The sequence below is a fragment of the Cupressus sempervirens genome, chromosome 2 (assembly GCF_028749045.1).
Source record: "Cupressus sempervirens isolate cs-2001-9-10 chromosome 2, ASM2874904v1, whole genome shotgun sequence".
NCBI classification, from domain to species: domain Eukaryota; kingdom Viridiplantae; phylum Streptophyta; class Pinopsida; order Cupressales; family Cupressaceae; genus Cupressus; species Cupressus sempervirens.
This window is the reverse complement of record NC_143119.1, coordinates 476,314,116-476,340,217: the sequence shown is the minus strand read 5'-3', so window position 1 is coordinate 476,340,217 and position 26,102 is coordinate 476,314,116. Positions and strand designations below refer to the sequence as shown.

Sequence of the window (26,102 nt, the reverse complement as noted above, 5' to 3'; positions counted from 1 at the left end):
TATAGAAATTTTGGCCTACCACATTTTAGCCTCATAACAAAATTTGAAGAAAGACATAAATATTATATTTTAACCTTTTCATTTATTATTATACCCTTTGTATAAATGTTATATTTTAATATATACATTAGTTAATAGTTATATATACAAATATAATAATATTTTTTTTTTCCGTACTAGATTTAATTTACTACTATACTAATGGTAACTATTATTTCCTTCAAAAATCAAATAAAATAAAATCAATCAATCAATTCTATATTATAATTATTTTTAATAAATTTTCAATTATATAAATGATTAAAATTCAATTAATGATTAATTTTAGAATTAATATTATTTTCTGATTAATTCCTAATAAATACATGTTATTTATATCATACCATCCGCTTATGCCTATCCCGCCTCGTTTACGTTAAAAACCTTACATTGTGTTTCTCGATCAAGGCCACAGGCCGAAGTGGGGACGGGGAAATTGGGTGAGAGCGCCATTTCCCTTAAAAGATAAGAAACGGGTGTTTGTTTAAGGCAGTTCACCTCATATTTCAGTCGAAACAACAATGTCGGCAATCACAGAGACGCATATCTTGTTCAACCGCAGAAGCCTCTTTCAAACGTCTCAATTTATTCCTTCCTGCAAGACAGTGAGAGCAGCACCACTGAAATGTTCGCCACAGGTGGGCATCCACCTTTTCTATTCAGTTTCTACTTGTAACAAAAATAAGTGCCATGAGCATTCACACGTTTCTTTTTCCTCTCTCTAAAGTTAACACACTTTCTGATTGTATCTTTGCTGAATTGTTTGAACTTATCAATCGTTTGACCAGATGGTAACCAATGTAGTTGTAGCTTGTAATTGTAACAGTTTCCAATAATAAGAATGGAAGCTCAAGATTTGGCAAAGCAGATGAAGGAAATGGCAGCTGCACAAAAGAGATGGGAATCCCAGGTAATTTGAATTGTATGAGTCCTACATATCCGCTACTTCATTTTACTTTGATATGTCCCGGGGAAATCCCCGCGGTGCTCGGATTCTTGCTTTTACAAGTCTCCTGTGTCCGTCAGGGTGGATTGTACTCCATATTTGTTAGACATGTACAACTTAAATCTTGCATTTGAACATAGATTGCAAATATACTGAAAAAAATCGCTTTTTTTTTAGGTTTTTTGGTACGTGTACAAGGTTTAGTAGTACTACACAAGCTGAGCGTCTTTGATTATCTTTTACTGAAAGTAGTCATCTGCAATAGTTAGCAGACACACTCTCTCTAGCGAAAAGCAAAGACTAGAAAATGTGTATAAAATACAAAAAATAGAAAATAGGATTACACACAAGGTTGAGCGAATTGCAAGCAGGAAATCACATACAAGGCTACACTTATTCCTTCAATGGAATATGCAATACAGAGGCTGCAATTTTCAATAAAAGTGATTCTATTCATTCCTATAACACATATACAGTATCACATAGAAGCTCGAACAATATAATAACAATTTATAGAAATAAAACTTTACACACTTTTGCATGAAATTTAAATAAATAAAACTAATTAAAGTTCTAGCCAATGAATGCTTTCTTTAACATCATCTTTTTGGCATTACGAAGATGAAATCCTATTTCCAGTTTGGAGGAGATATGTTTTTTGACCCTTAATCATGTCTTGTAGTTGCTTATTAATGTCCAATCCCTCTTAGGTATGCCTCGGGATCATGAAAGCACGTTATCTTCTATCTTCTATTTATGCATTGAAGTCTTAACCCTAGGTCCCCTTTCTACATGCTCAACAGCTTAGTGCACTTTATGTTATGATTTTCAATTGACTTTGTGATACTAAAGTCATAAGGGTGCCACTTTACGCTTAATGTGCACTCTTAGAAATATTTTTAAATTGTCACTTTGACAACCAAGTTCTGATGGAGGTAACCAAGATGTTTGGAACGCTTTTATTCTAAGTTTGCATTGACAAATTGACTTGTAAGCCATATTGGGTGCTCAACAGATACAAAATGTAACTTTTTCATGTTTGCATGATATTTGATATACAAGTCATGAGGGGGGTGCACAAGCATTTTGGAATCACTTTTTGATTAAATTTCACTTTGACATTTGAACATTTAACTCAATTCAATTACCATGTCACTTGTGTCAAAAAATGTTTTTTTCATCTAATTTCACTTTGACACAACTCTACGTACACATTTGCACTTTAGTGTCCAAAAATCACTTGTTTAATTTCAATTTGACTCTTTGAAACCTAGTTGATCATAGGCACCTCTTTCATTCTAGTTTAAAAAAAGTCACCTTTTTTTAGTAATTTGATTTTGAGTTTGGTCAGTGAACTTAAACTAATGTGTTTTTTATTCTAATCATTAATTTAATTATTTACATACTCGTGAAAAAGTGCTTTTCTAGTCACTTAAGTGATCTATTTCTTTGTTGACATTGAAAAGTGCAAGCACCTTATGAATTGTGATTTGTTTCCCTACAACAACACATTGGACCACCTAGGGGTGTGCTCAAGATGTTTAAGATTTTGGTCTTTAGACATAACCTTCTTTCTTTGGATACACCTTGGGTCACATGTATGTATTTCATGAGCTCGAAATAATCCATTTGTACATTTCCTTTGTCAAAACATGCCTTAGAAGCTCTATTGTTTGTTTGTTCATCTTTGCATTTCATACATCTTACTAGACACCCTCATCTCGCTTGGCGTGTTAAAAAACCTCCTCTTGTGGGTCCCACATAGATGTTGCCTAGAATTGACAATGAAAACTTTGGTGATTTCTTGGAACAACGACTTACAAACAATTTTCTATTGACCAATGATATGTTTTATGCTTCAAGTTTGATTTGGTATGAAAAATTTCATATGGATACAAGAATCAACTGTATCAAAGTCATAGACATCTTTATGAGAACTTTAGAATCTTTGGTTCATCAACATTTTGGTGTGTTATTAGCGGCATAAAGTCAAGCTCTTTTTAAATCACATAAAAGAAGATCATCTTATATCACCTAAATGGAAATAAGATGAACACAAAATTACATTTCTAATGGGGAATACACCATTAAAAATTGTCATGTTAGAAATAGGAAACAAGACAACACAATCACATAAAAATTTGGTTTTATACGTGCCTAGGAAGAGAGAAACAGAATAGGTTACACAAATCCATTTATAAGTTGAGAAAAGTAGCAAGCTTTCCTTACAAGTTGAAAATTGCACAAAAGATATGTTGTGCGGAAAGGTCAAGAAGATATTGATGTTTCTGTGGAGAAAACATGAACATGAATTGACCATTGTTTCTTTGTGAGTCAAGATGAACAAGAAAGTTTTAAATATTAATGAGATTCCTCCATGTATATTAGAATAATTTTGGGAAGCCTAATGCTATTGTATATCTTCTTGATTGATGAAAACCTCATGCTCTATGTTATGTCCCCTTCTTGCACCTAGTCATCTTTAATTATTGTGAGCTCATTCTTGGGTAGTCGTAGGCTATTTGGTGGTGGTTAGGAGACTCATATTTAGTTAAAGAGCTTAGTTTTTCAGTTTCTATGCGTTTTGATGATAGTGCTATTTCTAGCACCAGGAATCTTTCTTCAGCTTTAGTTCCGCTTTGGTCCAAGTGGTTTCTTGTGGTGTCCCCTTTCCAAAATAAGATTTAATAATAAATAATATTACTATTAAAACATATAAATAAATAAATAAATAAATAAATAATAATATATAATTACAAGTTAATTAAGTTTAATGAAAGGTTAAGAGATATGTAATGAAGAGTTGTGACTCCCTCAACATAAGATATAAAAGGGACGAGAGTTCAATTGAAAGGGGATATGTGTTAAGTTTTTGAACTAGAATACTAGAAAGGCAAAATACGGAAACTCAAGAACAAATGACACGAAGAATTATTCTGGGAAAACCCTCTGCTTTGAGGGTGAAAACCCAGCCCACAAAAAATAGGTCATTTATTTGAATTTGAAAACAAATACAATTATTCCTGCTTGTGATTGAAGTCTCCAATAAGTCAATCAATAAGTTTGCTTTATTTCTTTTTAGATAGAGCACTTTGTCTATGATTAGCAACATACACGATCTCACAAATATTGAGAAGTCTTTACAAAATAATGAAGCTGATCACATATAGATTGCACAATCCACAACGATATCATACTTCTGCTAAAAAACATTAAGCAAACACATGCAATCACCTATACAACAACAAAAACTTCTCCCAAATACACTTTGCAAGAGGACATAATACTGCCACACACGCTACAAGAGAGAAATGTCATAACAATAATTTTCTTTGAATTACCATTACTAGGATCAATTGCTCATTCCAAAGTAATCAATGCGATACTTATGGAAGGCCAATTGATGATAGTTACATATCATAGACGACAACCATGTAGACCTGGCAGTAGCTCATAACACCCACCGAAATCACCCACAATGTCCATGTATAGTGCCTAGTCATCCACACACAATACCATGACGAACTATCTCAATTGTGAAGATGGTGTATAAAACAAGAATAATTACATCCAAGCATCTCAACCATGGTAATAGGAACAACTCGAACACAATACAAAACAGGTGGAGCATGATCAAAGAAGAACTTGAACATGAAGGAAGAGTCATATGGAGTCTAGACAAAATCAATAATAGTAGCAAGTTGAGCCCCTTCGAATAAGAAACATCTCCTGCTCGTGCCCAACAGTATCATAATCTAAACGATTTCTCTCGCAGCTACTAAAAACATTAACATTGTGGAGGAAGGAAGAAAGAGGGGAGCATAACAATTAAAGGACTAATAGAAGAAGAGGATTATGGTGCATCTTAGCCTAATAAGCACAATGGAGATACAACCAAAAAGAGTGTCATAAACAAAATATCATCACAAATTTTCTCAACATAATATTGTCATCTTAGCATGACATTCACCATGGCTAGTTTGAGAGGGTGAAAGAATAGATAACTAAGTCATGGAGTCTCCCCACTAACATCTACCATGGTTTGTCCTAGAGGGTGGATCCACCATGGCTACTCCCAAAAGGTGGAACAAGGGCTTTTACATCAAACTTCTCTCGCATAGAAGAATGCATGAACAAGGGCTTGCACTTCAAACTTCTTTTGCAAAGAAGAATGCATAAGGGGTTGCACTTCGATCTTCTCCCTCACGACTAACAAGGGATTGCACCTCGAACTTCTCTCTCATAGATAAGAACTCATTAACAAGGGGTTGCACCTCAAACTTCTCTCTTACAGATAAGAACTCATTAACAAGGGATTGCACCTCAAACTTCTCCCTCACAGAGAAGAAGTCATTAATGAGGGATTGCATCTTGAATGTCTCTCTCATAGAAAACTCATTAACAAGGGATCACACCTTGAACTTCTCTCACATAGAAGAAATCATCAACAACATGTATAAGAGTCACTGAAGGTGCAACTCTCTCTCAACAAAGACTCCCTCTCAATAGGGGCAACATTCTCATTGCTTTGATTATCACAATAAAAGAGTCAATTCCAAGTTTGATCAAACAAGGAGCTTTAGTTGTCATACTGATACACAAGCTTGCAAAGGATTTGGCACTCTTCCTTTGTCACACAAGCTCTCTCTGAATCTTATTTCTTCCTTTGAATGCAAATACAATCTGTATAGGTTCTCCCTCTTTAATGAAGTTACGTGCCATCAAATCAGTCCTATGATTGCAAATGTAGTCCTCATTTTTTTCATTTCTTTAGCTTGCATGACTTCGCATGTAATCTCTCAACATCCTTTTGCTTGTTGATTCATCTTGAAACTGCCATGGAAATGCTCAAGATGACTCACACTGTACCTGCATTGTGAATCCCCAAGTGAGTCCCCTAACCATCCCATTGCGCTACAAGAACTCAGGTGATAGGCCAACTGATGCAAAGCATCTTCATAACCCTTCAAGAACCCCCAAATCAGTCATGGCGTTCCAATCATCAACATAATGTCTTCAATATGGTAGAAGCATGAACACGTTTTCCATTACAACCATCAATTAAATCACCATTATCAAATAACAAATCAATCTTGAAAACACAGTCTTCAATTCTGCCATTCTAGATAGACTTGCATATAGGGATTCATAACTTTTCAACCAAATATTATTTCTTCAATCCAATCGTCCAATCTAGGTGCAATTCGGTCCCCAACAACATATCCAAAACTCAGAAACATCCAAAGATAGAATCCAAAGTTATGGTCTCTACACCAAGACCCATTTTTCTGTGACTCCATTGAAGAGGGTTAAAAACTAGTTTTCACTAAAACTGTCATAACTTTTACAAAACTTAACAAACATGCACCAACCAATTGCATTAGAAAGCTACTTCATCCCTCTTTTCAAAAATATAAGGTTCATCCCCTAAAACATCCATTAAACAGTTGCACACATTGCTTCAATATGACTATAATCTGAAAATCTGAAAAATTGTCATCCATAGTGCTCATAACTTTCTCAAATCTACATGAAATAAACTCAACCCAAAAGAAATGGAAGGATTATTCATTTTCCTACTCTACCATATCAATAGTACATCGTTTCCAGGTCGTACATGAGTGTACAAAGCTTGGAAACAACAAAAGAACTAGAAAAATGAATCAAAATAAAAAGTACAAAGTGCTCCAAAAGATTTTAACTATTAACTTTTCTTCCCTCACTTGTTTGGTTTGACCGTACAATGCATTTTATAGTTTCTTGATCAGTTTAGACCTTACAAATACCACCCATGACCTTTGGACTTTCTTTTATAACTTTAATTCAATTTTACACTTACATTTTTTGCAACTCTTCCCCTTCTTGACAACTTTTGAGACTTTTGACAAATGTGATGCCATGACTTTGAACAAACATTCAAGACATATCCAAATGACCATTTAATAACCTTTTACATGGTTATTACCCTTTCAAGAGTTATTTTACAACTTTTGACATATTAAACCAATCGGGACCTTAACTATGACAATGTGGACAACATTACATTTTTGTTACAACTTTTTTTTTCAATTGGATTCCATTACATGGAATGACATTGCAACATATAAGAATGAACTTAAATCATTAAAATATCCATTATGATCTCTTTTAGTTATATGATGGCTAGGTGCTCCTACACCACCAACCTCCTGCTGATCTGTTGTCGCCTAGAAAGGGGACATTACAGTGCTCCCTTCTTGGAGTTTGCTTGTCCTCAAGCAATTTACACTTGTGCATTGAACACCAATGCTCGGATCCCATATCCATCTCAAGACTAATGCTCCACCAATTTGCTGCACTACTTTGATAGAAATGATCAATCATCATAGTGTCATACTGTAACGCTCTAGAAAACACCCTCATAATCATGAATGTGCCCAGAGAGAAAATATGTCATGAAAGCCACTCTTAGACTTCTACCCTGCTAACTTGAACATAATGTCACCATGTTGGAAATGGTGAAGCAATTTCGTGGAACCCATCTAACCTGCAGTGCTAACCTTGTCACCACTTGGATCCCAAATAAGTGAAACTCACATCCATCTATCATAATGAAGGTAGGAAATAATCGTATCAAAAAGGATAGTATAACCCTGAAGCCAATTCACACTAATGAATCATCAAGTCCTCCACATGTGGATCAAAGAAAAAAGATGAGTACTCCTCACTGTGTAGTTACGGTAGAAAGCTCCAACCTTTGTTAATGGCTCATCACTACTAGCTCTATAATCAAGAGATGACTAATATCTAATCCATAATAGCTGATCAAGTAGGGGTTTTGGTAATCCTCTTTGCATATCAAACCACAAAGTCTTTATTAATATTGCATTAACAATGAATAGTTAAATAGAGTTTACATACGCTAATTTTAGGGTAGTCTAAAAACATATTGAACTGAGAAAAACTAAAAAGAAAGCCTAAATGACCATTAAATAGAACTAGCTAAATATTAAAAATATTAAATAATATTCTAACACTCCCTTAACGGTCATTCTATTAACTGCCCTACGAAGGACAAATACATGTCTTTGAACATTCTGTTGCTATTGAAACCCTCCTTGAATCTTAAAGATGTTTGACCAAGTATAGCTAGAAAAAAAGAGAGAAGGTGGTCCCTTTCTTCAGAATGGTGTGCTGGTGTAATAGTAGAGCTCGCCACAAACTTTTCCATTGACCCTCCTAGAATCGGCAAAATCATTGACCAAAAGTTATAACATAATCATCCAACTCGATGTTGGATAACATAACTGTTCTTCCTTGGATACACACCGAGAACAACTGCAGAACCTTCCAACCTATTGCAGATGAGAGAAATACCCCAAAATTGATTGCAAAATACTATGATTCAAAGAGTTCAAAGCATTATTTTTCAGAGAAAAATGGTAAAAATCCTAAAATAACATCCCACACAAACTTTGTGTATTACAAAAAAAAGCAAAAACAATTTTTTGAGAAAAATCAATCAAAACCAAACAAAAGATGAAAGATACATATCAAAGAATACGAATCAGAGAATATGTATGAAAGAATACAAAACTCCAAAAAAATGATAAAACTAGTGTAGCATAGGGACGCCTCCCCCCTCCCAAAACTAAGCCGCACCGGAGATGGGGACGCATTAGGGACGGGGGACAGTGTCTTGGTGTTTTGGGTGCCGCCACTTAGAGCGCCACCTCCGTCGGAGACGACAAGATGTCTCTGTGTCCCTTGTGGGCGTGGGGGGGCGTGGGGGGGGACGCTGGGACGTCTCCTACAGCAACAAGATGGGGGACATTAAAAAATTAAAAAATATGGCATTATTTTAATATTTTTTTGGTTCTATTTTTGTTATAATGGGATGTGGGGCCCATTCCTTCCTCCTTTGTTCAAAAGCCTTCTATTCTTTATTTTTATTCACATTTGCATTTCTATATCTGAAGACTGGTATATATATATATTATAAATTTAAAATTATATAATTTGACACTCTTTCATTTGTTGATGTTCAATGTTCATTGTTTGTCATTTAATCATGAATCATGATGTTCTAGTTCATAACTTCAATGCAATGTTCAATGTTTAAGTTTTTTACATCTTTATATCTTATATTGTATAATTGTAGTACATCTTTTCATAACTAGCATTTCAAGTACCATATGTGTAGTATATACACCCTTGCTCCCCTCTCCACCCCCCGACCCCCTCTGCCTTCCCCCTGCCGTCCCCAAATCAAGACCCCTTTGTCCCCCCGTCTCAAAAACTTGTCCTGTCGTCCCCCCATCTCACAGGGCGGTGTAACTATGGATAAAGCCCATTTAAATTGTTCTTAAGGGAAAAAACAATGAAAACCCATAAGATAATCTTTGAAATTTTTTAATTAAAACTCTCCCGTAATATGAGTTGATTTGAATGCATATGAGACAACCTCCTTCTCATCTGAATACGGAGTAGCAGGGGCCTTTTCTTGAGACCCTTCCTGTGAAAATTGTGTGTGCCAACCGTTTCCTGTAATCTTTCTTCATATGGTCAAGCTTGTGACATTTATTGCAATGAACACTCTTCTTCTTTGAAGAGGCCGAAGGTTCACCTAATCCTTTCTGCCAAGAGAATCAAGAGGTACTTGTGTTCTTATCTGAGGTGTTTATTGTGAAGGCCACCTATTCATAAGAGGAGGAACTGGTATGACTTCCAAACCATTTCTTCCATCTATCCTACTGCAAAAGCTTGTTGCAGAGATCATAAAATGTCAAGGCAACACTAGTGTGTCTCTAAGAAGTGATCGTAGGATCAGGGTAAACTTTTCAGCATGATCAATACATATCTTCATCCATCACCTTACAGCCAAAACCAAAGACAAATTGAGGTAAAAAATTGATCAAAATCCAATGGATAATTTTTTGTAGGGATACAAAATTATTAAAAAGCTATCATCGAAAAATATGGAAATTCCATTTTGCTGAAATCCATGAGCTGATGGCGCTGGAAACAATCTCAGAAAAAACCAATTGCTGCAGAAGGGAAATCACGAGTAGAATAGGCGGGTAGAAGTCTCATATACCACTTATTTGGCTGAAAGGCTGATGTGGCAGATCTTGCCAAAAGAATGTGCATAGACTAGGGATATAAACTATGAAAAACAACACAGATCTTGCCAAAAGAATGTGCACAGACTAGAGGTATAAACAATGGAAAACAACAAACCCAAAACTAGCCCGTGCTGATAGGGTTGAGGCAACTTTAGGAAAATCCAAAATGCCACTGATCAAAAAGTCTTGCTTGAAAATGGTTGATAGGGTGGAAAAAAATTGTGTATGGAAATCATATGGGCCCAAAACGATGTTTTTTTTAGCTACAAGCAGCTCCAACTGAAACAAAATTCATAGCTAAGAAAAAAGCAGAAATTGCAGCAAGGGTTGTCTGTTGAAAAGACAAAATTGAGCGCTGCGAGAAATTGCCAAAATTAGTGGGCTGGTGTTTGAAGTTTAGGAAATTATTGGCTGGAAAATGCAATTTTAAGGCTCTAAACAAACACACAATTGGCTGGGATTTGTGGCTATGAGAAAAAAAACAGAAATCACAGTAGGGATTCTTTGTTGAAGACAAAATTGAGCGCTGCTAGAAATTGTTAATTCTGTAACTCTGGTAATCATGACTGATCTGAACTACAGATCGTACAGATCCTGTAATGCACGAATATCCTTAATCGGATTTGCCTCTTTAATAACCTTAGTTGATTAGCCTTATTGGCGGCCTCCTTAGGAGCATTTAATAATGTTCTTTTGCATGATTGTTGTTAGTATAATTACTAACTAATTATGTTTTCTAGGAGATGCCGATCATTGAATATAATCTATAGTTTATTCATAAGGGCCGACCTAGAAACAGACATGTCCTTTGAAAAGACATGCCTCTTGCGTGCAATATAAGTATGAGGTAAGAATGAGGCTACATAACACACAATACTTAATTAAGTTTGGTCCTCTACATTACTGCCTTATGCGATTTATTGCAGGGATAAGAACATTTCCAGAATAGTTATTATGCTACAAGTAACACTCAAATAAAGGTCTGTATACACAAGACTATCTTCAACATTAAGTAAGGCATTATATCACTTGGATTTGTATCAGAATTTGCAAAAACTTTACATGGTATCAGAGCTCTGGTAGTCGAACCTAGGCTCTGCAAATTGACAATCAGATTTAAATATCTAGCAAACTCCTTTTACCTTCAATGGCTAGCACAATCAGACCTGAAGATAGGTTTGATGGAAAAGAACACTTCATGGCTTGGACATTCAGAATTATGATGATTCTTGAAGACAATGATGTAATACAGTTTGTTGATAAAGAATCCAAGCAACTTGATGCTGATCCTGAGAAAACTATCTGGAGTAAAGGGAACAGGAAAGCCATGCAAATCATATTAGATGGAGTTAAAAATGAAATAGTACCTATGCTAATGAAATATTAGATAGCATTTAATATGATGAGTGCATTATTAATTGCATATGAGGTTAACAAGGCAACTAGAACCCTTGCAATAAAAAGGCAACTAAATCATATACAAATAAAGAAGGGAGAATCTATGAATTCATACTTCCTGAGGGTGGCTAGTCTAAGAGATGAACTTGCAAGTAGATGGACCATAATTGAATACAAAGAGCTAACACTTATGGCTATAGATGGGTTACCGGATTCATTGGAAACATTCTCACAAGGAGTAATTGCTAGAGACAATCTTCCAGACTTCAATAGACTTAAATGAGATTGCCTTCAAGAAGAATCTAGGAAACTTAAGAAAGGAGGAAAATTGAAAACTGAAGATGAAGAATTTCATGTTCTCAACACAAATTCTTATAAAGGTAAGAAGAAGCACTTCAAGAAGAAGAAGGGCAATAAAAGAAATGACAAACCTAAGAAAGATTTATCCAAAATAAAATGCTTCAAATTTGAAAAATTTGGACACTATAGATCTAATTGCCCTGAGAATACAAAGCATCAAGTAAACTGTACAAACATTACTAGGAAAGAATAAAACTATGATTTTGAGAAACATGTATTGTATTCTGCACTATCAAATGAAGTATTAAGCAAAGCATGGGTAATTGATAGTGGATTATCTCGACACATTACAGGATACAAAGAAGTACTAGACTCAATATCAGAAGAAGTTAATGACGAAGTTACCACAGGTGATAATTCCACTTGTTCAGTCAAAAGAATTAGGAACTACACCTTTGAAATTGAAGTCGGGTACTTCTCTCCATCTCAAAAGAGTACTCTATGTACCAGGAATAAAGAGGAATCTAATCTCTGTTATAGCACTTGAAGACAATGGACATAATGTTGCATTCATGGACGGTACAATAATGACCTGGTCTAAGAACTCTTCATTTAAGAAATCAAAGTTGATTGGTCAAAGAAAGGGATACTTGTATGAATTAAACATAGAATCTATTCAAGCCTAAATTCATGAAGTTGCTGATATAAACGAAATGTGGCATAGAAGGTTAGGACATCTAAACTTCAAAGCCTTATCAACTATGGAGAAGATGGTTACTGGTTTACCTAAGTTGAATAAAGATCATTCAAGCATATGCAAAGGATGCACTCTGGGTAAGAACACCAAAAGTCCATTTCATGATAGCACAAGAAAAACTAACAATGTTTTGGAATTAGTCCACTTAGATTTATGTGGACCTACGTCTGTTCCTTTTCTTGGAGGATTCTGGTACTATATGCTTTTTATAGATGATTTCTCTAGGAAAACATGGATTTACTTCTTAAAATGAAAAAAATCAGAAGAAATCCTCAAGAGATTTAAAGAATTCAAAACCTTAATTGAAAACTTATTAGGACACAAAATTAAAACTTTTAGGACTAATAATGGAGGGGAATATACTTCAGATTTGTTTAAAGATTTTTGTAAAAAAACAGGAATTAAGAGGGAGTATATTGTTCCTTATAACCCTTAGCAAAACGGGGTAGTAGAAAGGAAGAATAGAACAATTATAGAAGCAATAAGAGTTATGATATTTGATCAAAATTTAGAATATTATCTTTGGGCAGAAGCCTCTTGTACTGCTCTCTATATTCAAAACATAAGTCCTCACTCCCACCTTAGAGATAAAGCTCCTGAAGAAGTCTTTTCTAAGGTTAAACCAAATATAAGCCATCTTAGAAAATTTGGGTGCCCAGTATACATACATGTTCCAAAAGAAAAGAGAACTAAGTTAGAACCCTCTGGGAGGAAAGGTATTTTTGTCAGGTATAGTGAAACATCTAAGGCATATAGAGTTTTCATACCTGGTCAGAAAAAAATTGAACTTAGTAGGGATGTAATATTTGAAGAAGATTTAGTGTTCAAAAGAGCCCTTAGTTCTGAAGATCCTACACATATACCTAGTGCTGAAGAAAATCATGAATCTGAGTTTCAGAGGGAGAACATTGAAGAAATTGAGGATGAAATTCAAAATCTTAATCTTGAGGAAACTCTAAATCCTAAGAAAAGACCACTTTGGGCTATTAAGACTGTAGAGGAAGCACAAAACTTCGCTGCACCATCTGGAACCTTTAGAGAAAGCAAAAGACCCAAAATATTTTCTAGTTATGCAGCAAACATGAGTGATTTATCTAAATCAGAACCAACCAATGTTTCCGATGCTATTAAACATACAACTTGGAAGGATGCTATGACGGAGGAATACCAGTCCATTATTAAGAATGATGTTTGGGAAATTGTTCCAAGGCCTGAAGGAAAATCTGTTGTTTCTTCTAAGTGGATATTTAATATCAAACATACTGCTGACGGTAGCATTGAAAAGCTAGAGGATTCTCTCAGGAGGGAATTGATTATGAAGAAACCTTTGCTCCAGTTGCCAGATATACCTCTATAAGAGTAGTCCTAGCTATTGTAGCATCGAAGAGATGGAAAGTACATCAGATGGATGTGAAAACAACATTTCTGAATGAAAAGATTACAAAAGAGGTATATTTGGAACAACCTGAAGGATTTGAAACTCATAACCCTAAAGTCTTTGTTTGTAGGCTCAAGAAAGCTCTCTATGGGCTTAAACAGGCCCCAAGGGCATGATCAATGCAAGAAAGATCTAATCAGAGAATTTTAAATGAAAGATTTAAGACCCCATTACTTCCTAGGATTGGAAGTATGGTAGAACTCTGACAGCATCATACTTAATCAAGGAAAGTATACATTAGACATCTTGAAGAGATTTTGAATGTGGAACTGTAGACCTGTGTCTTCTCCTATGGAGACTAATCTACACAAACTTAAAGAAGCAGCAGCAGAATCACCCTCCATAGATTCTACTCTTTACAGACAGATGATTGGGTCTCTCATGTACTTGGTAAATACAAGACCTGATATTTCCTATGCTGTTAATTCTTTAAGTCAGTTTATGTGTGAGCCAAAGGAGATTCACCTAGTTGCAGTCAAACACATCACGAGATACTTACAAGGCACTCTTAATCTTGGGCTCAAGTATGAGAAAGTTGACTTGAACTTGCAGAGGTACATAGACTTAGATTGGGCTGGAAGTGTTATTGATAGGAAAAACACTTTAGGATGCTATTTCAGTTTAGACTTGTTAAAGTAACTAGGATCGTTTCTGCAAATATATTTTCATTGCCATTGTAATTGATGATTTCCAAATGCAGATTTGGATCTCATATATGTATAATATGACAGGAGGAGACATGTCTCTTCAAGAGACATGAAGAGACATGTCTCTATAGTTAATCACTATTTAATTTATAAATAACTATATGCATAACTCGTCTTTAACATATATAATATTAATATATTATGTATATATGTAATATAATATTATATAATTATATAATTATATAATGCATAATATATAATACATATTATATTACATTTATCATATATATATATATATTATATTATATATATATATATATTAGATATATAATGCATAATATTTAATATATATTATATATAAGATACCTAGCTTAAGGACAATTTATGATCAATGAGGTAGCTTTAATAAAATCAATCCAACATAGGCTACAACAAAGTCATGTCTCGTAGCTTATGTAAGTCATAGATATACATACACTCATATTCTTATTAGAATATGAGACAAAAAAACAATATTCATATAAATCATGAATACAAATACCCAATGTAATGAGTATATCACTTCGATTGATGCTATACTTCAACACTCCCTCTTAGCAAGGGAGAAGTAACAAAAACATTTTATGAGACATCAAAATCAAGGATATCTATACACAACATATTATTTGATTTTAACACTCAGAAATAGTGACTTGTCAAATAACTACAATCACAATGTTATGAGGGCTATTATAACATATATTATTATCTCTAATTGTCTGAAACAATAGCTGGAGTAATAATGAAAATGTTATCTATGATCTCTAATTACCAGAAGCAATGTCTAGAGATGTCCATAGTAATAACATGAAAATTTGTTACTCATGATCTCTAATTGCCTGAAGCAATGTCTAGAGATGTCCATGATAATAACATGAAAATGATCTCTAATTGCTCGAAGCAATGTCTAGAGATGTCCATGATAATAGGCCTATCATTTGCAAGATCATCACCTTACAAACAATTTGTCATGTCCCCTATTCAAATAATTAAAAAAAATAAACTTTGTTAAGGCAGGCAGGCTCCAAAAAGGTGAAATTTCGGAAAAAGGGGTTAATCTTTGGAAACCAATGGACTAATAAATAAAAATTATTATTAAATTATATTTTATTAACCCCTCTTGGACGTGAGTTAGGGTTATGCCCTCTTTAAAAGGGGTTTGGAGGCATTTTGGGCTCATTCTACATCTTGATTCTTGCTAATTTTCTTGTTGTTCTTCAGAGGCTGCCAAACCTGTGGAGAAGGAGACCCAAGAACGGGAGTTTGCAGGTTTCCAGGAAGGCTAAGGACGGGAGTTTGAAGCCATTCCATGTGCATGCTCATACAGAGTTTGCCCTTGTGCTGAATAGTGCCGATTTGGGTGTTTTCGGGGTTGTTTTTGGTTTGAATTTGGGTTTTCAGTTGAATGTTTCATATCAGTTTGGTTTGCTGTTGTATTTCAGACTTTATGATGTTAAAATAGAGCTGAATATATGTATTGGGTCGTGATTAAACTTCTGAGATAATTTATGAGTGTTTTTTGGTGTTTTCGGGCATTTTTGTGTTAATTTCGGGAGCCCGATTGAGCATAGTTTTGCTCTACATTTGTGATCTGTTGTGTAAGGGCTGTACAAATCTGGAAATGTCATTTTGTAGGCTGTTATGCTGCTGAAATTTCTGTAAAAATGTCCATTTTCAGATTTATTAATAATTTGTGAAGTTGTGAAGTTTTTTGGCACTAATTTGGACATACCCGATTTGGGTTTTATTGGAGAATTGGCAGATCTTTGTAATATTGGTTGTTTGATTTTAAAGTTCTGATTTGAGGCTGGAAATATCATAAAAAATCAGTAAAGGGATATTACAGTGGTATCAGAGCCGTGATCTTGCCAGCCTGAGGGTTTGTAGAAGTTGCATGTCAGTTTTAACAACTACCCAGATTTTGCATGTCAAGTTTTGATAACTACCCAGATCTTGCATGTCATATTTTATGATTGCATGCAACTAAGTGAAAGAGAAAAAAGATATTTGCAGCGAGAAAAGAATAAAGAAATTTTGATCAAACCCCCAGTTGAAAGCAAAAGTACAAAATCCAAGGAAGAAAAAAGTATGACTGATCCAGATGAGATGGCAAAGAAATTCTTCCAAGACATCCAAAATACTCAGAAGCAAACAGTGGATGGTTTGGCAGAAACTAGAGAGGCTTTGCGAATATTGACAGAAAAATTACAAGGAATTGCATCTATTAATGAGAAAGGGAGCACTTCAGAGGAGCCGAGAAATGGGAGATCCACACCATCTAAATCAACCAAATCTATTTTCTTGCCTGCAGATGAGCCACCAGTACCAAATCCAGCCATTAATCCAGTGGAAGAGGTTACAGGTAATTTGATTACATTAAGAGCTACTTACAATGGCTTAGATGATGACTTTTGTAGTTCAGTTCCTTTTAGAGAATATGTGGATATGATGAACGCTTTGATGCCCAAGAAAGAGAATAGGAGGGAGCATGACACAAGTGGAAGAGAGCTCAAAAATAAAATAAGCAAGTTTACAGCGCCTACTTTTGATGGAACAAATAAAATTTCAGCTAGAGCATGGCTACAAAAATTACAAACTTTCTTCACACTTAACCCCATGAAAGAGAGTGATGCTATTCAATTTGCAAGTCTACACTTGGAAGATGCAGCCTATGATTGGTGGTATCATGGAATGACTACTCAAGGTCACGATCAGGTAACTACATTTGAAGATTTCAGTCAAAGGGTGATAGATAGATTTGACCTCAAGGATGATGAAGAGTACTTTAAAGAATTGTCAAAGTTGAAGCAAACCAAATCAATTAATGAGTATGTAGAAGAATTTCAAAAAGTGGCTGTTATGGTACCTGATATGAGTGAAAAGAGGATCGTTTATCTTTTTCTTGATGGTTTAGAAGATTCTGTTAAGGGTTTGGTTAAGGCTTTCTCACCCTCAACCTTACAGGAAGCTATCAAAAGAAGCTTGCAACTTGAAACTTGCGTGCCTATGAAATCAATCACTAATCAAAAACCCCCAAATCTTTGGCAACATAAGGGAAATTTTCAGAAAAAGACTTTCCCAACACTACCACCAAAAGATGTGACAAATGTGGCAAAAAAGAAGGTAGATGAAGAGACTAGGAGTGAATTACGAAGGAAAAAGCTTTGTTTTACTTGTAGAGAACCATGGGTTCCAGGACACAGATGTTTGGGGAAAGGTCAAGTGCACTATATTGAAGTTGCTTCAGAATCTGATTCAGATGAGCATGAGGAATTTCATGATACTAAGGAGGAGGTAGAAGAAGAGAAAGTAAAAGAAATCAGCAAGGATGGCACTTTAGCAGCATTATCAGGAGTCCCAAGATACCATCCCTTCCGAATTCGAGGGGTACTAGCAGGGCAAAGGTTGACTGTTCTTCTTGATAGTGGGGCAACTCACAATTTTATTGATGAGGGATTTGTCATGAAAAGAGGGCTTAAAGCAGAAGATTTTGAGGGATTCAATGTTACTGTAGCTGATGGATTCACTATGCCTTGCACACGGGTGGTGAAACAACTCAAGATGACCTTAGGAGATTATGAGTTATGTGATGACTTCTATGTGGTTGGTATTGGGGAGACAGATCTTGTATTGGGTGTTCAATGGTTGCACTCTATCGGAGGCTATTACATGAACCATGAAACTATGGAGTTTAAATTTCATTCCAATGGGAAAGAAGTCATATTGAGAGGGTTATCAAATGGAGCACCTAAGGCGGTCTCTGCAAAGAGGATGGAGAGGACTTTTCGAAGAGGACAAGTAACATGGGCAGCAGGAGTCATAATCCAACCAACAAGCTCTCCCAAGAATCAAGGTAATTTCCATTTTGAAATTCAAAATATTCTTGATAAGCATAGTATAGTTTTCAATGACTTGCCTCCAGGATTACCACCAGATAGAGGTTTTGAGCATGTTATAGAGTTAGAACAGGGTGCCAAACCAGTTATAACAACCCCATACCGCCATCCAAGAGGTTATAAGGAAGAAATTGAAAAAACTATTAAAGAACTCCTGGACATGGGATTCATAAGGCCTAGCTCTAGTCCATTTGCATCATCTGTGGTACTTGTCAAGAAAAAGGATGGTACAATGAGAATGTGTATAGACTACAGGGCTCTAAACAAGAAGACCATAAAAAATAGGTATCCCATACCACGCATAGATGAACTCATTGATGAGTTACATGGTGCTGTATACTTCTCAAAAATTGACTTAAGATCAGGCTACCATCAAATCCGAATGAGGAGTGAAGATGTGGAAAAGACTGCTTTCAGATGTCACTATGGGCACTTTGAATTTCTTGTTATGCCATTTGGACTCACTAATGCACCAGCAACATTCCAATCTTGTATGAATAAGGTATTCAGTCAGCATCTTCGAAAATTTGTTTTGGTATTTTTTGATGATATCTTGATATACAGTAAAACATGGGAAGAGCATCTAAAGCACATAGACACTGTTTTGGGAATCTTGGAGCAGCAATCCTTCTATGCTAAGCTATCTAAATGTGAGTTTGGTTTGACAGAGATCCTATATTTGGGACATATTATAAGCTCTAAAGGAGTACAGGTTGATCAATAAAAAATCCAGGCAATTTTGGATTGGCCTCCACCCACTAATCTTACACAGTTGAGAGGTTTCTTCGGGTTGTGTAGCTACTATAAGAGATTTGCCAAGGGATTTTCTCAGCTTGCTGCCCCCTTGATTGATTTGACAAAGAAAGGAGCTTTTGTTTGGACAGAAGAGGCACAAAAAACATTTGATAAGCTTAAGGAGGTAATGAGTTCATGCCCTGTGCTTGCAATTCCAGATTTCTCTTTACCTTTTGTTGTTGAATGTGATGCTTCGGGAGAAGGTATAGGGGCTGTCCTAACTCAAAGGGGACATCCAATAGCATTTGAGAGTCGAAAATTAAATCAATCAGAGAAAGGGTACTCCATCTATGATAAGGAAATGTTGGCAATCATGCATGCACTTCATAAGTTTAGACAATATTTGGTATGTGGGAGATTCATTGTAAAGACAGACCATAATAGCCTCAGGTTCTTCTTGAACCAAAGGGATTTGAATGATCGTCAACAAAAATGGGTAAGCAAATTGCAAGCTTATGATTTTGATATTGAATACATGAAAGGAAAGAATAATGTGGTTGCTGATGCTCTCTCAAGAAAGCCCACTTTGTGTTCCTTATCATCTATCTCTGCTGATTGGAAAGTCTCCATAATTTTAGAGTATGCTAAAGATTCATTTGCCACCAAGATTTTGGATAAGTTAGTGGATGATAACAGGTACAAGGTTGTTGATGAATTGATTTATTACAAGAACAGGATCTTCTTAGTACCAGGGTCAAAAACTAAGAAGAGGATATTGAGGGCCTTTCATGACACACCTTTGGCTGGTCACCAGGGATACTTCAAGACATACAGGCAAATTCGAGAGCGGTTTTCATGGAAGGGTATGAAGGAGGATGTCCTTAAACACATTAAGGAATGTATGGTATGCCAACAAAGCAAGAGTGAGCAAAATTTTCCTGCAGGGTTGTTGCAGCCACTTCCTATTCCTGAACAAAAATGGGAAAGTATTTCCATGGATTTCATCACTGGGTTGCCCAAGGTTCAAGGTAAGGATTGTATATATGTGGTGGTAGATAGACTAACTAAGTATGCACATTTCTTTCCTATCACATCTGATTTCAAGGCATCACAAGTGGCCGAATTGTTCTTCAAGGAAATTTTTAGATTACATGGTTTGCCTAGAAACATTGTTAGTGACCGGGACAGTAGATTCCTCAGCTCTTTTTGGAAGGAGCTCTTTCATTTGGCAGGAACTGAACTCACTCCCAGTACTAGCTATCACCCTCAAACAGATGGACAAACAGAGATAGTTAATAAATGGATAGAAGGATATTTGAGGAACTATGTTTCAAATCAACAACATGCTTGGGTGAAATGGTTACACCTAGGGGAGTATTGTTACAATACATCTCATCACATGTCTATTGGTATGCCTCCTTTTCGTGCTCTTTATGGTTACGATGCCCTTTCCTTTGTTGATCTAATACTTTCCGATAGCAGAGTACCCGCAGCAAGTGATTTCATCAAGCAAAGCCAAGACATAATAAGGTCCCTCAAGGATAATCTACAACATGCACAAAACCAACAAAAGATATATGCTGACAGGAAAAGGATTGAAAGATCTTTTGAGGTGGGAGATTTGGTATTTGTTAGGTTGCAGCCATATAAGCAAAGCACCTTGAAGAGAAGTGGGGCAGAGAAACTCAAGCCAAGGTTCTATGGGCCTTATAAAATCATCAAGAAGGTAGGAGAGGTAGCTTATGAATTGGAGCTCCCACCAAACAGCAAAATACATAATATTTTTCATGTATCTTGCTTAAAGAAGGTTCTAGGCCAGCAAACCATAGTATCTACAGAATTACCACCTCTTGATGATGAAGGGAAATTAGTTTTGATACCAGAAGAGATTTTGGATACAAGAGAGAAAAGGTTGAGAAATAGGAGCATCATAGAGCATTTGGTCAAATGGAAAGGATTACCACTAGAGGATGCAACTTGGGAAGGAGAACATATTCTTGAGAATTCCAACCTTCATTGCTTGAGGACAAGCAATATTTGGGAGGGGAGGACTTGTCATGTCCCCTATTCAAATAATTAAAAAAAAAAAACTTTGTTAAGGCAGACAGGCTCCAAAAAGGTGAAATTTCGGAAAAAGGGGTTAATCTTTGGAAACCAATGGACTAATAAATAAAAATTATTATTAAATTATATTTTATTAACCCCTCTTGGACGTGAGTTAGGGTTATGCCCTCTTTAAAAGGGGTTTGGAGGCATTTTGGGCTCATTCTACATCTTGATTCTTGCTAATTTTCTTGTTGTTCTTCAGAGGCTGCCAAACCTGTGGAGAAGGAGACCCAAGAACGGGAGTTTGCAGGTTTCCAGGAAGGCTAAGGACGGGAGTTTGAAGCCATTCCATGTGCATGCTCATACAGAGTTTGCCCTTGTGCTGAATAGTGCCGATTTGGGTGTTTTCGGGGTTGTTTTTGGTTTGAATTTGGGTTTTCAGTTGAATGTTTCATATCAGTTTGGTTTGCTGTTGTATTTCAGACTTTATGATGTTAAAATAGAGCTGAATATATGTATTGGGTCGTGATTAAACTTCTGAGATAATTTATGAGTGTTTTTTGGTGTTTTCGGGCATTTTTGTGTTAATTTCGGGAGCCCGATTGAGCATAGTTTTGCTCTACATTTGTGATCTGTTGTGTAAGGGCTGTACAAATCTGGAAATGTCATTTTGTAGGCCGTTATGCTGCTGAAATTTCTGTAAAAATGTCCATTTTCAGATTTATTAATAATTTGTGAAGTTGTGAAGTTTTTTGGCACTAATTTGGACATACTCGATTTGGGTTTTATTGGAGAATTGGCAGATCTTTGTAATATTGGTTGTTTGATTTTAAAGTTCTGATTTGAGGCTGGAAATATCATAAAAAATCAGTAAAGGGATATTACACAATTACCTTTTGTTTGTTCGTTATCTATGATCTCTAATTGCCCGAAGCAATATAAAAGCAATATCTAGAGATGTCCATGATAACATGCCTATCATTTGCAAGATCGTCACCTTACAAACAATTACCTTTTGTTTGTTTGTTATCATGGTGTCCGGCAAAATCTGGCCCAAAGAACCATGATAATAGGTCTACCATTTACAAGATGCTCATCTTATAATGGTTACCTTCTGTTTATATATGTCAATGAAAGATTGTCACCTTTCATTACATATCATATGTGAAATAGTAACCACCATGAACCAAATCAGAGGGTGGTACAAAGGGTTTTCACCTCATACTTCTCTCATAGAGGAGAGCGTATTATAAAGAATTTCCCTTAGAACTTCTCCTCATAGAGAAGATATTAGCCACAAAGAATTGCATCTCAAAATTTCTCCCTCTGAACATCGATCTTGGGAAGTTAGGTTCTCTAGTTACTTTCTCAGAAATTTACCCAAGGATGCTTGTCAAACTCACTCTGAATCTTTTGTCTAATTTTCTGGTGATAATTCATCACTTCCTCATGATATACATAAGAGTAGGCCCATCACATCATGTAGTCACCCACATGTATTTCTAGACTCCCTCTGAGTATCAAATTTCTAAGCTCTAGCATTGCCTTCGAAGAAATGTCATACTCCCTCTTAATGTAGAAGAATCTCATAATCTTAATCATCAAAGATGTTTTCTTCAAGAGCCTCACTTTATCTATCTTAATCATTATGATCTTTGGAACTACTATCATTAGATTTAGTTTGCACAATATTTGGTAGCATATGTGAAGTACCAACCTTCTTTTCCTGTAAGAATATCCTCAAACATAAAGGAAAAGATCCAAAAAAAATAATCCTTATACTATGTAAAGAATTACATATAAGAGAGAGACTACAAAGAGTAGATAAATGTAAAAGATACAAAGACTTATCTGTACATGAAGATTCAGAAATTTCCATTTAGATTATTTGAGAATGGAACATCTCCCCTCTAAATAAGGTTCAAGTGGGAATGGAACATTACCTATTATTCCCCCCACAATGTAAAATTTCCACTTGCTCTTTTCATTTATTTAAGCTCCAAATCATTCATTAAGCTTAACAGTAGAAGTGAACACAAACTCGTCCACAATACGCCAATATCTTGATTGAGTATGATTGTCCACTTGAATGACTCTGCAACTCATACGTCAATTATCATTTATCATTTATCGTAGATGGTTAATTGAAATCAACACTTTCATATGATGTACATAAGGGGTAGGCCCATTAAGATCACATAGTTGCATGAATTATAGTCCTCTTAACTATTACAATTTATCAATCATTGAAGATTCTATCACAACATGGTTTACTCCCTCTGAATCAAAATGATCGAGATCACCGAAGATTCACTAAATCATATCCTCTATTTGCTCCCTCTCTTTCAACGTTGCCTCAATGAAATGTCGGGCTCCCTCTAGATCTCAATCTCCCTCTTTCTGCAATAAGATTCTCAGTGGAAAAGATCAAGCACATAGCTCTTATAGTTTATAAAAAAACAATAAGAAAACAAATAAGAGAGAGACTTCATTGATTAGTTAAATAAAATACTCGAGGCTAATAAATAGTTCTCCATAATATAAGATCATTCCAATGCAATCTAGTTCAAAGATACACTTTAATCTATATTCACTATCTTTGTGATATCAAGTCATGTCCATGTTGAACCAATTCATCTACCATAGTTTATATTTTATCCATGATACTTTGTAATGGAGCCACCAATGTTTGTAAAGGAGTGATCACAATCTGTAATAGAGATACCATGCTACCAAATGTGTTTTATATAGTCACCGTTGGTTGAGATATAGAATTCCCAATATCATGATGGAAATTGAGATATGTCTGCAACCTTTTGTGAGTTGATTATGACAAAGGGTTATCTACCTTGGCACATGTTCCAAAAGTTGCATGTGATAATAGGACAATGTAACATTTTATTCTTGTTCTGAAAACTTATGTATTCAAACTTAATATGCATCGACCAAGTCTTATGCATGATTATTCTTTTGGATAGACTAGATTCTTTACTACATGAATCGAGCCTTGAGTGTTGTCAGCTATATTACTCCAATCAAACTTATCTGGTAACCATAATACAACAACCTTTCTAATCTACGATGACTTCACTATCATATAATGAATTCTACCAGTTCCTTCTTATTGATTCCCATTCATATTATTTTACTTTCTTGTACGTAGATGATTGGAGGTTTTCCTCTTGTCCAAATTGACTCCTTTGATGAGTTCAATTTACAATCATTATTTTATTTTTATTTTTTATTTTTAAAGAAAAGTTCCAAATCAAGTCAGGATGAATACCAAACTATTTATCTTTATCTTGTATATACAAACTGGTTCCCTATGATATTATGTCTGTGAAATTCTTTATGATCCAATCTGAGAGTAGACAAAACCAAGATAATTTGTGCAGTTATCTTAACTGATATTTCTTCCCGTGCATCCTTCCCATGAACTCGGATATGATTAGACAGACAGAGATACTCATTGTGTTCCATAATCTCTAGCTTCTCTAGTAAAAAGTAATAGTCTCTTAATGTGATTATTATATTGTTCAATTCACCTTTCCGGAAATAATAACTTGCATCCATACGCATTATAGAGAATGCTCTAGCCATGTAGAGGGTTTGACAAGCCTGATATGTTACCAATTTATTGATATCTCCAAATAGACGTTGCCATAGTTGTTTGGAAATATTGTGTGCATTTATTTCAAATTCATTGTATCTCGTAGTCTTGGCATCATATATAAGTTTGCTCCATATATTCTTACTCCCACAATAATGATTGCTTCTACCAACTGATATGGAGAATTTGTTGCTGATTGTGTATCCTATTCCCATCGATTATCCTCCTTGCTGACTGCGATCATCCTCACATTTTTAACCCTGTACTTGATCTAACTTGTTTGCAGATATTATTTTTCCTTTCATGTCTTTGTTTTGTTTTTGTTTTTGTTTTGTACATCCTCATTCTACCGCAAATCACAATGTATTTTGTGGTTTGTGTTAGTCTACACAATATTCATGCTATATATGTTATGGTTTAAGTAGTGTTTCGTCACCTGCTGCATGTGACCTAGTTCTGTCGGTGTTATTTTGCCTCGCCTTGTTATATTACAAACTCCTTGGATGAAAAGGTGCTGCCCCAATATACAGGTTGGTCTTTTGTACAAAGATCATTCTCATTTGTCTTTGGCCTAAGAATTTCATATATATCCACATTGCGATTGGGTGGATAGAGTAAGCAACTAAAAATTCGAATCCTATGTCATCATTGAAATCGTAATCCTTTGCAATTTGGAACGTTGAAGAGTGCTTCACTGCACCGAATCTCCTATTCAACGTTTACAAAAAAAGAACTAATTTGAAGACCATGAATCCTCGATCATGATGGGCACGTTGAGATCACATGATTGTCTACTGAAATGGTGCCATTCTACTGTCTCAAGCAACCACCCGAGTCAACCATATTATCTAAGTTACCGATTCGGATGCGGATTCCGAAGCGGATTCCGGAAGCGGATACGGGATGCGGGGATTTTTATTTTTTTTGGATGCGGATGTGGGAGGAAACGTGTATATATATATATATATATATATATATATATATATATATATATATATATATATATATATATATATATATATATATATATATATATATATATGCAAAGAAATGCAAGAAATATCAAATATACTAATATATGTCTATATATATTAATATATAACAACTGAGATGAGTATTTAGTATTGAAGACCCAGTAAAGACATAC

At 35.3% G+C, this 26,102-nt stretch overlaps 1 protein-coding gene across 2 annotated transcripts in view; it reads left to right on the top strand.

Annotated features, from left to right (window-relative positions):
* The first annotated feature begins 403 nt into the window (after positions 1 to 403).
* LOC149573102 (Rhodanese/Cell cycle control phosphatase superfamily protein) overlaps positions 404 to 26,102 on the top strand; it is a 155,148-nt gene continuing 129,449 nt past the window's right edge. The window contains exons 1-2 of one of the 2 annotated variants that reach the window (XM_089814280.1): positions 404 to 677; positions 850 to 949. In XM_089814280.1, the coding sequence (XP_089670406.1) occupies positions 881 to 949 (69 nt within the window). In that variant the 5' untranslated portion in view covers positions 404 to 677; positions 850 to 880. The remainder of the gene's footprint in view (positions 678 to 849; positions 950 to 26,102) is intronic. The other variant, XM_089814279.1, reaches the window with a different exon arrangement.